Source organism: Hyla sarda, chromosome 3 (genome assembly GCF_029499605.1).
Source record: "Hyla sarda isolate aHylSar1 chromosome 3, aHylSar1.hap1, whole genome shotgun sequence".
NCBI classification, from domain to species: domain Eukaryota; kingdom Metazoa; phylum Chordata; class Amphibia; order Anura; family Hylidae; genus Hyla; species Hyla sarda.
In genome coordinates this window covers 85078863-85091798 of record NC_079191.1, presented here as the reverse complement: position 1 = coordinate 85091798, position 12936 = coordinate 85078863, and the positions used below count along the sequence as shown (strand labels likewise).

General features: G+C 39.3%; 1 protein-coding gene across 1 annotated transcript in view; it reads right to left on the bottom strand.

Annotated features, from left to right (window-relative positions):
* Window positions 1-812: 812 nt before the first annotated feature.
* DNER (delta/notch like EGF repeat containing) overlaps window positions 813-12936 on the bottom strand; it is a 272367-nt gene continuing 260243 nt past the window's right edge. The window contains exon 13 of the mRNA XM_056564499.1: window positions 813-1787. Within this exon, the coding sequence (XP_056420474.1) occupies window positions 1676-1787 (112 nt within the window). The 3' untranslated portion in view covers window positions 813-1675. The remainder of the gene's footprint in view (window positions 1788-12936) is intronic.

The following is a 12936-nucleotide window of genomic DNA, read 5'->3' as shown; positions in this document are numbered from 1 at the left end:
TGGTCAGACTGGAAAGATCTATACAACTTCCTCTGAACCATGCAGCAGCCGATATGTACTAGAAGGCTTAAAGAGAATCTGACAGCTAGTTCACACACACAAAACCCACTATACTGGATTATAGTGCAGGTGAACAGCTGTAAAATAAGGGGTTACTCACTGAAATTCATTACTTAGGTGCAGAGTTATGCTTGTAAATAGTTATTTTCCTAATGCGCCCCATTGGAGGGTGGGAGCAGGCTGGCCAAGCTTCACTGCCTCATCTATATTCACTTGATTATTCAAATTCTTAATTCTCACGTCACTAGAATGTGAGAGCCAGTGTGGGGAGGCGAGCGCGTCTCTCTATGCACCACTGAAGCCTCACTTCACCCAACTTCTGGGTACTACCCAGTAGACTGCGTTTAGTGCGGGTGAACAAGCTGTCAGAGTTTCTTTAAGATTTTAAAATAGAAGAAATGTACAAATTTGTATAATTTTCTGGAACTCCGGTACATGAGTACTTATCCCCTATCCAGAGAATCCTGTGTCTGATCGCAGGGGCGTTGGAAGAGAGATACACAAATGCTGTATCTCCGGCTCTCCCATAGAGATACATGGAGAGGCGTGGGAGTCTGACATCCTGTCGAAACCATTAGGTCCTGGAAGATTTGGTGAGTCAGAATTGTAATCACATGACCAAACTAGAGTAACAAAACATATATATGCAGCTGCACTGGAATAAAACTAATGGTGCTTTAGGCCTAATGAGTGCTCCTTTCTTTAATGTCTTTACACTGTTATTGCACTACAACAGAAAAGAGACAACAAAGTCATTTCATAACATTTATTCTGAATATCTGAAGTTTCCAAGAACAAAGCTGAAAAAGTCTATAATAAAGAAAGTAAACGCTGATCACATATGAATTATACAGCACAATGCAATCCACGAGCTAAGAAGCAGATTCTCCTGAAGTAAATCAGCAATGTCTAGAATAAGAAGCCTTACTCACAATATAGAAAAACCTGTCTGTGTCTGAGAAAAATAAGAGCTCGGCCTAGTTCTAATCTGCTTCTTATCATCTGTACTGGTTGGTTTTACCAACACAACACAACATTTGAATGGACCTCGACATCGACTCAAGAGCAGTTCTAAAAATCAAGGCAGGGTTATTGCTAGCGAACCATGCAGAAAAAAAGCATAAAATTATAATAGTAAAAAAATAAAATAAAAACAGAACAATTCTAGTCAGTTCCAGTTAGAAAGGTTAACAACTGGGTTTTGATTACTTTGATTCACAACACAAACATTGTAGACTCTCTATATGCCTATCAACGGATAAATTATGTATTATATACGTCTCCTAACTCTACGGGTAATGCCTGCATACTGTTCAGACTGTAACATTGCTAACACAAGTAGATTTTGGGAAGGAGTTTTTAGATAAACTTCCAGTATATGCTTAACCCGTTAGTTGCTAGGGAAGCCGGAAGGCCCCTCTTGCAGAAAACGGGTTAGTTCACAGCTGTGTTGACCTATGCCCCAAAGAATGCATGGAATGAATGAATCCTGCAATAGAGAATCAGGTCTCAGATTCATTTTTCTTTTTCTTAAAAATTATTAGTCAGTTTAGTAATTCATCCTTTTAAAAGATGATCGATCGCCTCTTCTGAAATCTACAGAGCAGGGGGCAAACTACAAATCCTTTGTCTTGATCAGCGTCACAAGAGGTTTGTCATCGGGGCTGTAGTCCTCATATGTTACTGGAGTTGCATCGTACATGGCCGGGCGTGACTTTTTCCCAAACCTGAAACACAAAAGAAATATTAAAAGTTCATATGAGAACATTTTGTGATAGCCCCAAAAGTATTGCTTGTGTTAGCCAAAGTAGTCATCAGTGGCAAATAGCCAGAGGCTTAACTTAAATTCCTAAGCCTTTTTGGGAAACACTGCTGCACAGTATATATATATATATATATATATATATATATATATATATATATATATAATTTTATCTGCTATATAAAAATATTCCATATTATAGTATCGTTATATATATATATATATATATATATATATATATACACACACGCATACACACACGTTCATATGATATGAGATATATGTATATCATAAGTATAGATAGACATAGATAGATAGACCCCAATAGAGCTCTACTAAAATATTATTTATATATATATATATATATATATATATATATATGTATATATATATATATATATATATATATATATATACACACACACGCAATGTCATGGCCGTGAATGTTGGCACCCCTGAAAATGAAGTATTTCTCACAGAAAAGAATTGCAGTAACACATGTTTTGCTATACACATGTTTATTCCCTTCGTGTGTATTGGAACTAAAACAAAAAAGGGAGGAAAAAAGTAAATTGGACATAATGTCACCAAACTCCAAAAATGGTCTGGACAAAATTATTGGCACCCTTAACTTAATATTTGGTTGCACACCCTTTGGAAAAAAAATAACTGAAATCAGTCACTTCCTATTACCATCAATAAGCTTCTTACACCTCTCAGCCGGAATGTTGGACCACTCTTCCTTTGCAAACTGCTCCAGGTCTCTTATTGGAAGGGCGTCTTTTCCCAACAGCAATTTTAAGATCTCTCCACAGGTGTTGAATGGGATTTAGATCTGGACTCATTGCTGGCCACTTCAGAACTCTCCAGCGCTTTGTTGCCATCCATTTCTGGGTGCTTTTTGACGTATGTTTGGGGTCATTGTCCTGCTGGAAGACCCAAGATCTCGGACGCAAACCCAGCTTTCTGACACTGAGCTGTACAGTGAGAAGTAAATCCGTTGATAGTCCTCAGATTTCATGATGCCTTGCACACATTCAAGGCACCCAGTGATAGAGGCAGCAAAACAACCCTAAAACATCATTGAACCTCCTCGATATTTCACTGTAGGTACTGTGTTCTTTTCTCATTCTATTTTCGGTAAACAGTAGATTAATGTGCTTTACCAAAAAGCTCTAACTTGGTCTCATCTGTCCACAAGACGTTTTCCCAGAAGGATTTTGGCTTGGGGCTGCTTATCTACCATCCGGACTATCCTGCGTTGACACCTTTCATCAATTTTTCTCTTCCATCCACGCCCAGGGAGATTAGCTACAGTGCCATGGGTTGCAAACTTCTTGATAATGTTGCGCACTGTGGACAAAGGCAAATCTAGATCTCTGGAGATGGACTTGAAACCTTGAGATTGTTGATATTTTTCCACAATTTTGGTTCTCAAGTCCTCAGACAAGTTCAGACAAGTTCCTCAGTCCTCAAGTTCTCCTCTTTCTGTTGTCCATGCTTAGTGTGGCACACACAGACACACAATGCAAAGACTAAGTGAATGTATCTCCTTTTAATCTGTTAATTGCCCCAGGTGAGTTTAAAGGAGCATCACATGCTTGAAACAATCTTATTTATCCACAATTTTGAAAGGCTGCCAATAATTTTGTCCAGCCAATTTTTGGAGTTTGGTGTGACATTATGTCCAATTTGCTTTTTTCCCCTCCTTTTTTTGGTGTAGTTCCAATACACACAAAGGGAATAAACATGTGTATTGCAAAACATGTGTTACTGCAATCCTTTTCTGTGAAAAATACTTCATTTTCTTGAAAAATTTTAGGGGTGCCAACATTTACAGCTATGACTGTATATAGACAGAATATGTATAAATAGGGAACCTTAAAACTTCACTTTTATTCGGAATTGTTAAAAGATATAACACACTCCGTATTTATAACATAAAACCGATAGTGTTGGCCACCATTAGCTACTTGATAAGTTGGCACTTATATGAAAGTGCTTTGTGCCCTCTTCACACCTGGTTCCTTCACACCTTGTGTACAGTTACACAATGTATAGAGTATTGTCCAGTTATCAGCAGCTTGTCAATATGTGCAAAATCGCTTGTCCTTCACATAACATGCGTATAACATCCACTAGGCAAAAGTGTCTGTGCTTACCATTTTGTGTAGGAGTGCATAGTCTCTGAACCATCAATTTATTGCACCTGCCCCTTAAAGTGCTAATGAGTATGCACTATGTACATGTCCCGTATCAATATTATTGCAGTCTGTTGTCCAAGTGTTATCCTATGGACATAGTGATATATCAAGTATTAGCACTGTTATCACTTATCTTATATTTCTGGTAGCTATGGGGCATCTTATCCTGGTTAGGACTTGTTTGCATATTAGGTTGCCAATCCTACGCGTTTCCTCTAATGTGATTCTTCAAGCATCTAGTTGTGGCATCCATAACGTCTTGTCCTTGTGTGCGGCACTGATTGCAGCCGTACTCCTTTGCTAGTGTCTCGCCGTGTTTTATACCCATTGCTCCTCCTCCCTCATGTTCATATGACCTGGCTGGTCCAATCAGAGATTCCAATGTCAGCTAAGCTCCCGTGATGCTCCATTTGATCGTGTCTCTTTGCCACTCAGGTATCATGTCTGTGTTGGCCTGTGTTCACATTGCTATTGGTTTGGTTCTGTGTGAACAGTTTTATGTTCCCTGGTCAGGGAATAGTTAATAGCCTTTTGCTTGCTAGCCAATTGCTCCTAGGGTGTGTCTATTAAAAGTCATCCCAGTCTAGCCTCTGAGCTGGTGATTGACTTCATTATATACCGACTTGCTAAGATGCTGGACATGCTGCGTGGAGCTCTTGGTGAAACACTCTTTGTTTGAGTTTTTAATCTACTATCTCTGTTTTAGTATGCATTTGGTATTTTCTGGTTTTAGCCAATGTTTTGTGGCAAATTTTAAGCTGTGTTTGTTTAGTCTGTTTTAGGATTTGCATGTTCTTTTTGCTATGTAACTACAAAAGAAAAAAAAGAAGAACCAAGAGCAATTGCTACTGAACAATCAAGTATAAATTTTATTAGAATACATTAAAATTGTCATTATATGTGACTAACAACAATTAAAACAAAATTACATAACAATGAAGTTGATGTGAATGATGTGATCAGGATCTACCCTGGTACGTAGATGAGACAGATGTCAGTTATGGATCACAGTAACTGACAAAATACATCATAGGGAGGGAACAATGCTGAAAGGTTCTATGAAGATTGCAGTAAATGAAAACAAGTAATAACTATTACCCCATGGTCTATTGTGGGCTAGCCGTTTAGTAACCAATGAGTATGCTGCAATCTAAATAATATAAAGAAATTAGTTGGCTCCTCACTTACCCATAGTGGTGTAATGTCTCCAGCGTCCAAACGTACGTTTCGTCACCCGACTTTCTCAAGGGTTACTAAACTTTCTCATTGGTTACTAAACGGCTAGCCCACAATAGACCATGGGGTAATAGTTATTACTTGTTTGCATTTACTGCAATCTACATAGAACCTTTCAGCATTGTTCCCTCCCTATGATGCATTTTGTCAGTTACTGTGACCCATAACTGACATCTGTCTCACCTACGTACCAGGGTAGATCCTGATCACATCATTCACATCAACTTCATTGTTATGTCATTTTGTTTTATTGTTGTTAGTCACATATAGTGACAATTTTAATATATTCTTTTTTCTCAAACAAGTTTTTATTGGTTTTCCAACACATGGACAATACAGTAATCTCAATGGATACAATTAAGGAGGAGTCAGATACAACTGCTCACTCCAAAGCAAATTTTAATATATTCTAATAAAATTTATACTTGATTGTTCAGTAGCAATTGCTCTTGGTTCTTCTTTTTTTCTTTTGTAGTTATATTGTATATGGAGCTATACTGACATACTATATATTAGAGCCTCAGCACATCGAAAAGCTTAACATGAGGATAGCTAGATCACTTTTTGGTGCTGTACTTTTTTGAGTGTAATTTATTTTTGCTATGTGTCTGTTCCCACTGTGTTTTCTCTTGTATCCGTTTATATGAAGTGCTGTGTTTTATATTTCTGTTTTCCTACTGGGTCAGCTTCTGACCACACTGTGGAGTGTGCCACTGGTCAGTAGTCTATTTGGATTTATAATTAATGGCTATTTTGTTAGTGGAGTGTCCAGTTTGTGTGTCCAGTGTGAACAGTGTCCTATGTTGCATCCCTGTTACCGCTCCATGGGGACTCCTGCTCTACTAGAGGTGTTCGGAGGGATTGCTATTCCTGTCTTGTGTTCAGTGTGAACAGTGTTTTATATTATATCCTGCGTATTTAGGCATTCCTGTTACCTGTCCATGGGGACTCAGAGGGTATTGTTTTTCCTGCATCTACTAGAGGTGTTCTGAAGGGATTGCGATGATTCCTAGTCTTGTTCATTTTATCATGTCTGCCGTTTATCTGATATCCGGTTTATGAACTGTTTGTTAATTCATTATATTCTGCTCCGTTTGTGAGTTTACATTCTGCCCTATTAGTATTTATATACCGTCTGGTATATCTGGTTGTCTAGTAGTTTTCTGTTTCTGTTCTGGTCTGTGACCGACTATGTATATTATGTGCTTTTAAGCCACTGCACTTTAGTTCAGGGAGGGACCAGCAACCAGTTGTCGATCCAACGGTTAGGGTGGATGGGCAAGTAGGCAGGGAGAGCAGTTTTAGGGTCAGTTTAGGGCTTACTCTCCCTGTCCCCAGTCGGTCATGACAGGTATGCTGGTCAAGCCTTGTTCTGAGCTCCACTTTTTCGTTGACATTTTGTTGGCTTGCGTTTCACATCAGATACGCTCGGTCAAGGATAGTTAACCCTTACTGTTCCAGACCTGTAATTTTTTGATCAGTATTCACTATTTTAAGGAAGTTCAGTTTGTACTGTTTATATCATAAGGTATACATTGTTCTTGTTCTTATATATTGATTTACCTCTGTACCTAATTATATTCACCAAAGTAGACATATGTTATGAAGATATTTTTTTCTGCGGGCATATGGTGAGAGTTCATTCATTCAATGAAGCAGGCGTTTGATATAAAGTCATTTAGACCTCCTGGTTTCACTGATTCCAATGTAAATAGTCCAATGTATGTCCAGAAGGCTTCTCTTTTTGGAAGGGATTTGTTCCAATCACCCCCACTTGTTGGGGGGGGGGGGGTATTGCCTCTATGATCTGCACTTGAAGACATTTTACATCACTTTCATGATGTCCTGCGAAGTGGACGGCTACTGGTGTATCCCTCATATGCACAATATCTCCTATGTGCTCCTGCAAGTGCTTCCTGAAGCATCTAAAATGTTTTGCCCACATAATTGTGGGGACATGTACATGTTAATAAATAAATCACTCCTTTTGTTTTGCAGTTGGCAAAACAGTACATTTGATATTGTTGATCATGGAGGCAAATCCCCCCCCCCAACAATATGGGGTGATTGGGACAAATTTATTCTACAAAGAGAAGCCTTCTGGACATATACATTAGAATCTGTGAAACCAGGAGGTCTCAACGACTATATCATACGCCTGCTTCATTGACTGAATGAAATCTCACCATATGCCCACAGCAAAAAAATATATCATCATAACATATGTCTACTTTGGTGAATATAATTAGATACAGAGGTAAATCAATATATAAGAACAAGAACAATGTATACCTTATGATATAAACAGCACAAACTGAACTTCCTTAAAATAGTGAATACTGATTAAAAAAAAAGTACAGGTCCGGAATAATAAGTGTTAACTACCGTATCCTTGACAGAGCGTACCTGAGTGAAACGCAAGCCAACAAAATGTCAACGAAAAAGTGGAGCTCAGAACGAGGCTTGACCAGCATACCTGAGTGGCATAGAGACACTCCCCTCCCCAGCTTACCTGAGAAGCTAGGTACGATCAAATGGAGCGCCACGGGAGCTTAGCTGACATTGGAATCTCTGATTGGACCAGCCAGGTCATATGAACATGAACGAGGAGAAGCAATGGATATAAAACACAGCGAGACGCTAGCAAGGGAGTACGGCCACCATCAGTGCCGCACACAAGGACAAGACCTTATGGATGCCACAACTAAATCCCTGAAGAATCACATTAGAGGAAACGCATAGGAACAGCAACCTGATATGCAACAAGTCCTAACCAGGATAAGACGCACCATAGCTACCAGAAATATAAGATAAGTGATAACAGTGACACTAGGACTACAACAGACTGTGCAATAATATTGATACAGGACATGTACATAGTGCATACTCATTAGCACTTTAAGGGGCAGGTGCAATAAATTGATGGTTCAGAGACTATGCACTGAAATGGTAAGCACAGACACTTTTGCCTAGTGGATGTTATACGCATGTTATGTGAAGGACAAGCGATTTTGCACATATTGACAAGCTGCTGATAACTGGACAATACTCTATAAATTGTGTAACTGTACACCAGGTGTGAAGGAACACTGGAGGGCCCGAAGCACTTTCATATATGTGGCAACTTATCAGGTAGCTAATGGTGGCCAACACTATTGGTTTTATGCTATAAATACGGAGTGTATTATTTCTTTTAACAATTCCGAATAAAAGTGAAGTTTGAAGGCTCCCTATTTATACATATTCTGCACAATATTGGGGGACCTCGCTAATGGAGAGATACGTCTGTATCCATCAGTGACCTATATATATATATTTATATATATATATATATATATATATATATATATATATATACATATATATATACAAAAAAGAAAGAAGGTCCGGCACTTCAGGTGAAGGATTAAAACCAGCTTTCCTTTATTCAAACCTTGACACAGTTCAAATACAGAACAACATCTGACGCGTTTCGCCCACGTTGGGGCTTAATCGTAGACTAACAAACATTTGACAAACCGTGTTAAAATACTAAATCAACGGGTCACATGACCTCTTACATCATTAAAACACTAAGACTTGTGGAAGACCCGGTGTGGGTGAGATCCTCTTCCTAAATATTTGGTACCTATTCAGATTAACCTAAATGCAGTTTGCGGTTTTACTTCCGCTTTAGTGCGTTTTGTACCAAAACCGATGTATGTTACTGCATATACAAACAGTGCAATATCTATATATAACTACCGTATAACACGCACTTTTTAGGCTAAAATTTTTAGCCTAAAGTCTGTGTGCGTGTTATACGCCGATACACCCCCAGGAAAGGCAGGGGGAGAGAGGCCGTCGCTGCCCGCTTCTCTCCCCCTGCCTTTCCTGGGGTCTAGAGCGCTGCTGTCGGCCCTTTTCACCCCGACAGCCAGGGGGAGAGAAAGGGCAGCGGCACCCATTGCCGGCGCCACTGCCCCGTTGCCTCCCCCCATCCCCGGTGGCATAATTACCTGAGTCCTGTCCGCGCTGCTCCAGGCCTCCGTCGTGCGTCCCCGGCGTCATTGCTATGCGCTGAACGGCGCGGCGCATGACGTCAGAGCGCCGCGCCGGGAATAGCAACGACGCTGGGGACGCACGACGGAGGCCTGGAGCAGCGCGGACCGGACTCAGGTAATTATGCCACCGGGGATGGGGGGAGGCAACGGCGCCGGCAATGGGTGCCGCTGCCCCTTCTCTCCCCCTGGCTGTCGGCGCCGCTTCTCTCCCCCTGGCTATCGGCGCCGGCACCGATAGTCAGGGGGACAGAACGGGCAGCGGCGCCGATAACCAGGGGGTGAAAAGGGCCGACAGCAGCGCTCTAGACCCCAGGAAAGGCAGGGGGAGAGAAGTGGGCAGCGACGGCCTCTCTCCCCCTGCCTTTCCTGGGGGTATATCGGGGTATACACGCGCACACACGCACCCTCATTTTTTCATGGATATTTGGGTAAAAAACTTTTTTTACCAAAATATCCTTGGTAAAATGAGGGTGCGTGTTATAGGCCGGTGCGTGGTATACCCCGATAAATACAGTACTTCAATTGTAACTTCAGAATATTCAAAAATTCATGATTAACCTATTTATGCAGTAGATAGACACTACAGGCGCTAGACACCCTAAGTACCAGTACTTGTCCATTTATCTAGAATTCTGGATAATATTAATATTTAAATTTTAGTTTTTTATTGAATATTCTTTATATTTATGTGTATTAATTATTACAGCTTTTTATCTTATATTCTTTAACTTTTTATACATAAATTGCACTGTTTGTATTTAGTTATTCATTATTATCACCACTACCTTATAGGACCCAAACTTCTTTATTAATAACAGATTTTACTTATATTAATGCATTTATGGACATGTCACGATGAGGTCAATTCTTTTATTTAAACCATGTGGGTATCTTGTTTCCAATAGAAACATCCAATATGTCTCCCTATTAAAGAGACGGCTTCTCAGATCTCCCCCTCTAGGACCTAATCTGACCTTTTCCACACCCGTAACTCTTAATGAGCTTGTATCTCCCATGTGTGTGTGTGTCTGAAATGTTTAGACAACATGGATACATTGGTTACATTACTCTTTGCATCAGACACATGCTTTCTGAAGCGCATCTTTAAAGAATTACTAGTGCAGCCCGTATATTGGATGTTGCATGACACACATTTTGCTACATATATAACGGATTGTGTATTACAGTTTATATAGTCTTTAATATTGTAGCTTCTCCCCTTGTGACATGATACTAGTTTGTTCTACATAGCTACATGTCACACATGTCGTGTGTCCGCACCTCCAACTACCCGCTGCACTCAGCCAATTTTTGTTGTTGCTCTTGGTTTTCCCCTTTCTCTCACTAGAAAAGAGGCTAGGTGAAACATTAGAACCTATCGTAGGTCCCCTTCTTGATACCATCATGACACCTTCCTCCACTATATTTTTTAGTAGAGGATCAGTTTCCAAAATAAGAACATATTTATTAATAATTTTTTTAATTTGGTCAAATTGTAGACTATAAGCTGTCACAAAGTATGGCTTTATTTTCGTATTTTTGTTCTTATTTTTATTTTCATTTTGTTTCTTATCTCTCCTAGAGTATGTTATCAAATCCTTCCTTTCAATTTTGTTTATTCTATTTACAGAATCATTCAATATCTTATCTTTATACCCTCTTGTTTTAAATCTACTGACTACTTCTTCTGTAGCTATTTGTAAGTGTGTTTCATCCGAGCAGTTCCTTTTTGTCCTGCATAACTCACCAAAGGAGATATTATTGAGAACGTGTTTAGGATGACATGATGGTGCCAACAATACTGAATTGGTGGATGTTTCTTTTCTAAATGGAAAAATTATTATTTCTTTATTATTGCTCGTTAATGTAATGTCCAGAAAGTTCACCGAAGACCTGCTATGATATGATGTAAATTTAAAATTTAGATCATTGTCACTAATATAATGTATGAAACAAGATACCCACATGGTTTAAATAAAAGAATTGACCTCATCGTGACATGTCCATAAATGCATTAATATAAGTAAAATCTGTTATTAATAAAGATGTTTGGGTCCTATAAGGTAGTGGTGATAATAATGAATAACTTAATACAAACAGTGCAATATGTGTATAAAAAGTAAAAGAATATAAGATAAAAAGCAGTAATAATTAATACACATAAATATAAAGAATATTCAATAAAAAAACTAAAATTTAAATATTAATATTATCCAGAATTCTAGATAAATGGACGAGTACTATATTACTTAGGGTGTCTAGCGCCTATAGTGTCTATCTACTGCATAAATAGGTTAATCATGAATTTTGGAATATTCTGAAGTTACAATTGAAGTAGTTATATATAGATATTGCACTGTTTGTATATGCAGTAACATACATTGGTTTTGGTACAAAACACACTAAAGCGGAAGTAAAACCGCAAACTGCATTTAGGTTAATCTGAATAGGTACCAAATATTTAGGAAGAGGATCTCACCCACACCGGGTCTTCCACAAGTCTTAGTGTTTTAATGATGTAATAGGTCATCTGACCCGTTGATTTAGTATTTTAACACGGTTTGTCAAATGTTTGTTAGTCTACGATTAAGCCCCAATGTGGGCGAAATGCGTCAGATGTTGTTCTGTATGTGAACTATGTCAAGGTTTGAATAAAGGAAAGCTGGTTTTAATCCTTCACCTGAAGTGCCGGACCTTCTTTCTTTTTTGCAATTGGATTGTGGGCCGAGGGCGGAACCGGCTGGTCTGTGGCACAGGTGAGCCATTTGGACATTCAGTGTGAAGCGGACTCCACAACTTGCATTTTATATATATATATATTATATATATATATATATATATATAGACACACAGCTCTGCTTTATAAGACACACACAGCTCTACGTAATAAGAGACACACAGCTCTGCTTCATGGGACACACACAGTTCTGCTTCATAAGAGACACACATAAAACTCTGCTTCATGAGACAGACAGACACCTCTGCTTCATAAGAGACACAGTTTGTCTTATCACACATCAAGATCTCTACTGCTTTACCTTAATTTGACACTTCATCTAAATACAGTGTCCTCTTCTGTTTCTGCTCTGCTCAGCTAAAGATTTCTGCAGCCAAGACCTCTAAACTCCCTCAGAGTCGTCAGATCTTTCTTCTGTGCAGATGCTTCAAGGGGGCGTGGCATACATGGACTCAGAGACAGAACTGCAGGCCAGGCCCCATAGACAGCATAAAAGTCACATGATCTCTGTCTCGAAGGGTGGGGGCCAGAGGCAGTTAGGGGAAGAAAACCGAGACAGAGTGGACGGAGGAAAGCTCTTTTTGCTACATTTCGCCTGATTAGTGCTTTATAAAGCTCTGCAATGGTGCATTACTTATAATTACTTGCTTGGGAAGTTATATTTATCATTAAATGAGGGAGTAAAATAAATTATATTTTACTTAACTGGACTACCCCTTTAAACACTTATCCCCATCCACAGTATAAGGGATGAGTGTATGATCCCTGGAGGTCCGACCACTGGGAACCCCCTCAATACCCTCAATATTGAGAATGGGGACCAATTCTCCTATTGGAATAGAGCTGTGCGTCACACAGGCACATTGCTGCCCCATTCATTGTCTAGTACAGTGC